The sequence below is a fragment of the Poecilia formosa genome, unplaced genomic scaffold (assembly GCF_000485575.1).
Source record: "Poecilia formosa unplaced genomic scaffold, Poecilia_formosa-5.1.2 Scaffold808, whole genome shotgun sequence".
Taxonomy (NCBI): Eukaryota; Metazoa; Chordata; class Actinopteri; order Cyprinodontiformes; family Poeciliidae; genus Poecilia; species Poecilia formosa.
In genome coordinates, this window is record NW_006800747.1 from 52658 (window position 1) to 55599 (window position 2942).

The following is a 2942-nucleotide window of genomic DNA, read 5'->3' on the forward strand; positions in this document are numbered from 1 at the left end:
GTCTCATTTGTTATTTTAATCCTGTCTTCCTCCTCTTTCTTCTTTTTATTTTAAAAATAAATGTAATCTGATGATTTGGACCCAAATCGTCCGGTTCTGTTTCCAGCCTCCATCTTTCCATTTAACTTGTTGTTGTGACATTTCACTGCAGCAAATTAAACTTGCTAATTAGCAGACAGCTCGCTAAAATATGGCTCCCTTATGCTACGTAATAATAACTATCAATAGAAAATGTAAAATAAATTAAACTAGGTGATATCTTTTACTTGTGATGAATGCTTATAATTTATCCATTAAGTTTAATGAGTTAGTAAATAAATGCCTAAATATAAATCAGCATAAATGGGATAGCAAAGCTGCTGTTGTGCCTTTTTTCCTCACCTAATTAGCCGAACAGTTGGTTCATTTGTTTACTACATGGTTTCCATTATACAGCCCTCATAATGAGTTTTCTCTTTAATGAGCTTTATTCCAATGTGATATATGCGACACGCACGTAAAAAAAAGGAAAGTTTTGCCTCAGTCTTTCTAGGTGGAAACAGAAAACTGTTTGTTTCTTGCAGAGAACTTCTGGAATGCTGCGTTTTTTGACAAGGAGACGTCGTACCTTCACTTCCCCACCTTTCATGGAGAGCTGAACGCCGACATCTCCTTTCTGTTTAAAACGACGTCTTCCTCTGGGCTTTTCCTTGAAAACCTCGGCATCAAGGACTTCATTCGAATAGAGCTCAGCTGTAAGTGACACCTCCACGTTTCTGCTGTCTTATTCTGAACGGTTGTTTTCCATCTGAATACAGTCTGCAGCTCTGATAGTTATTCTGGAGCTCGACCCTTGAGAGGATTCGCAATCAGGTGTTTTAATATTGAACTGCAGAGGAGGAAAGGTCTTCTCTGCTTGCTTACTTTCTTCTGAGTTAAAGTTCAACACACAAGTTGAAGAAAGAAAACTTGAGCCATCCGGGTTGACTCAACAAAATGTTTTCTTCCTGTTTGCTGCTTTTTTTCTAGAGTTAACAATGAAAATGTATAAAATAATGCAGACAGTGCTGTGTCAGTGCAATATTCAGTATTCAAAAGGCTCTGCACTGCAAAAATACAAAATCTTACCAAGTATTGTTGGTTTAGTTTCTAGTTCAAATATCTTAATACACTTGAAATAAGACAAAACCAACTTTTTAGTAAGATATATGAGCTTCTTGCCAGTGAACTAGGATTTTTCATAAATAAAAAGGAATTGTTGACGTAAAACTGTGGAGCTAAATTGAGGCTCCATGACCTCAATTTAAATTTTGTTCAGAATAAAAAAACAATGAGAATTTATTTTCAAATTTAAAACAAAAAAATTGAAACTGAACAAAGATTTGAAACAGAATTTTTTTTTTTTTTTTCAAAACTACTTTTTCAAGATTTTTTCTTTTGGCCCCAATTTAGCCCCATATAATACGAGCACCTATTTCTTGGTAAAAATTATTTGTAAATTAGTTTTGTCTTATTTCAAGTGCACTAAGATATTTGCACTAGAAACTTAGTAAGGTTTTGCGTTTTTGCAGTGTAGACAGCAGAGAATAGATTTTTTCACTTAAAACAAGACATTTTTACAGTGTTATGAGTAAAATAATCTGCCAGAGGAGCAAATTACTGACATAGAACTATGGAACTAACTAGCAACCATAAGGTTTGTTTGAAAGAAAAGATAAATGAAACTGAAAAAAATGGTCAAATTTACTTTTCAGATTCAAGTGGGTTTTTTCAGTTTCTGTTTTTTTTTTCTTTTGACCAATTTTATGGCTCCAATTTAGCTCCATGTAAAACAAGTTCCTATATCTTACTGAAAAATTACTTGTAAGCTAGTTGAGTCTGAGAGTGTAGAAACTAGACCAAAAATATTTGGTAATATTTTCTATTTTTGCAGTGTAGATGCAACACTTTTGGTACTGTGTGTATACACTGAAAAACAGTCATAAATTTCTGATATCTTGTGATTTTTATATTGTGGACTCTAAAATGCCACAACTTGGAGTTCACAAATACAGAACATTCCAAACTACAAAAAAAATATTTGTCCTGTTTTAAACTTTTTTTATTGGAGCATTTAGGGGAAAAAAAGCAGCCGATGATGTCATGCCCAAGGCCTCCTTCTCACGTTTCAATTGATTTAGCTGAAACCGAAGATCCCTAATTACAAAGATAAAACTGAAGAGCTCTGACTCCGGGGGATAGTTAGCTTTTTGCTGACAAAACATCTTATAAATGCAGAAACTCCCTCCCACAAAGCGTTTAGCTGCACATTTCCCCTGTTCAATAAACCATTGGATATTTAAAGTGTGCATAGCAGGTTTTGCTGCATTTGTGGTTTTGTCTTTCCTTTTCTTGCCTTTTTGCTCCTCACTCTTGACTCGTTCTGGGGTTTTTGTTGGCCTCGGGATAAACTCATGGTGGATTTTTTCTGCGGAGCTCGTAGATGATGTATTGGGTCGTAAAAGACGCAGGAGTCCCTGCAGTCGGGGACCCATTCTGTGACTTCACACCAATCCCAGCAAAACACTCTCTTCTGTTCCCCACAGTCAGATATATGTTAGGCTGAGTTTTAAATCTGAGATCTACTGATCGCCAACCTCAGTTACACTGGATTCCATTTTCATTCACTCAGTTATTTATTTAATTTAGTTTTTAAAAAACCAGAAAACAAGCAACACAAAACTTCCATGCATAACCAAAACCAATGTAGCTTAACAAAACTTCCCCATTGGAAAAGGAGCAGGAAGAAGTGAACACTTTAATTTAATCCTACTCCTTTCCTCAATTTAATGAAATACATAACTTACTGACTCAATAATTATCAGAAATTTGTGCATTATATTACATATAATATGTATTATATGTAACACATGTAATACATATGTAATCCATCCCACTATCACATGTGTATTACATATGTAATA

General features: G+C 34.7%; 1 protein-coding gene across 1 annotated transcript in view; it reads left to right on the forward strand.

Annotated features, from left to right (window-relative positions):
• The window catches only part of LOC103131673 (contactin-associated protein-like 4), a gene marked incomplete at its 5' end in the record, with an annotated part of 58564 nt that overhangs the window by 31468 nt on the left and 24154 nt on the right, over positions 1-2942 (forward strand). Inside the window, one exon of the mRNA XM_007543375.1 lies at positions 564-734. Coding sequence (XP_007543437.1) covers positions 564-734 — 171 coding nt within the window. The remainder of the gene's footprint in view (positions 1-563; positions 735-2942) is intronic.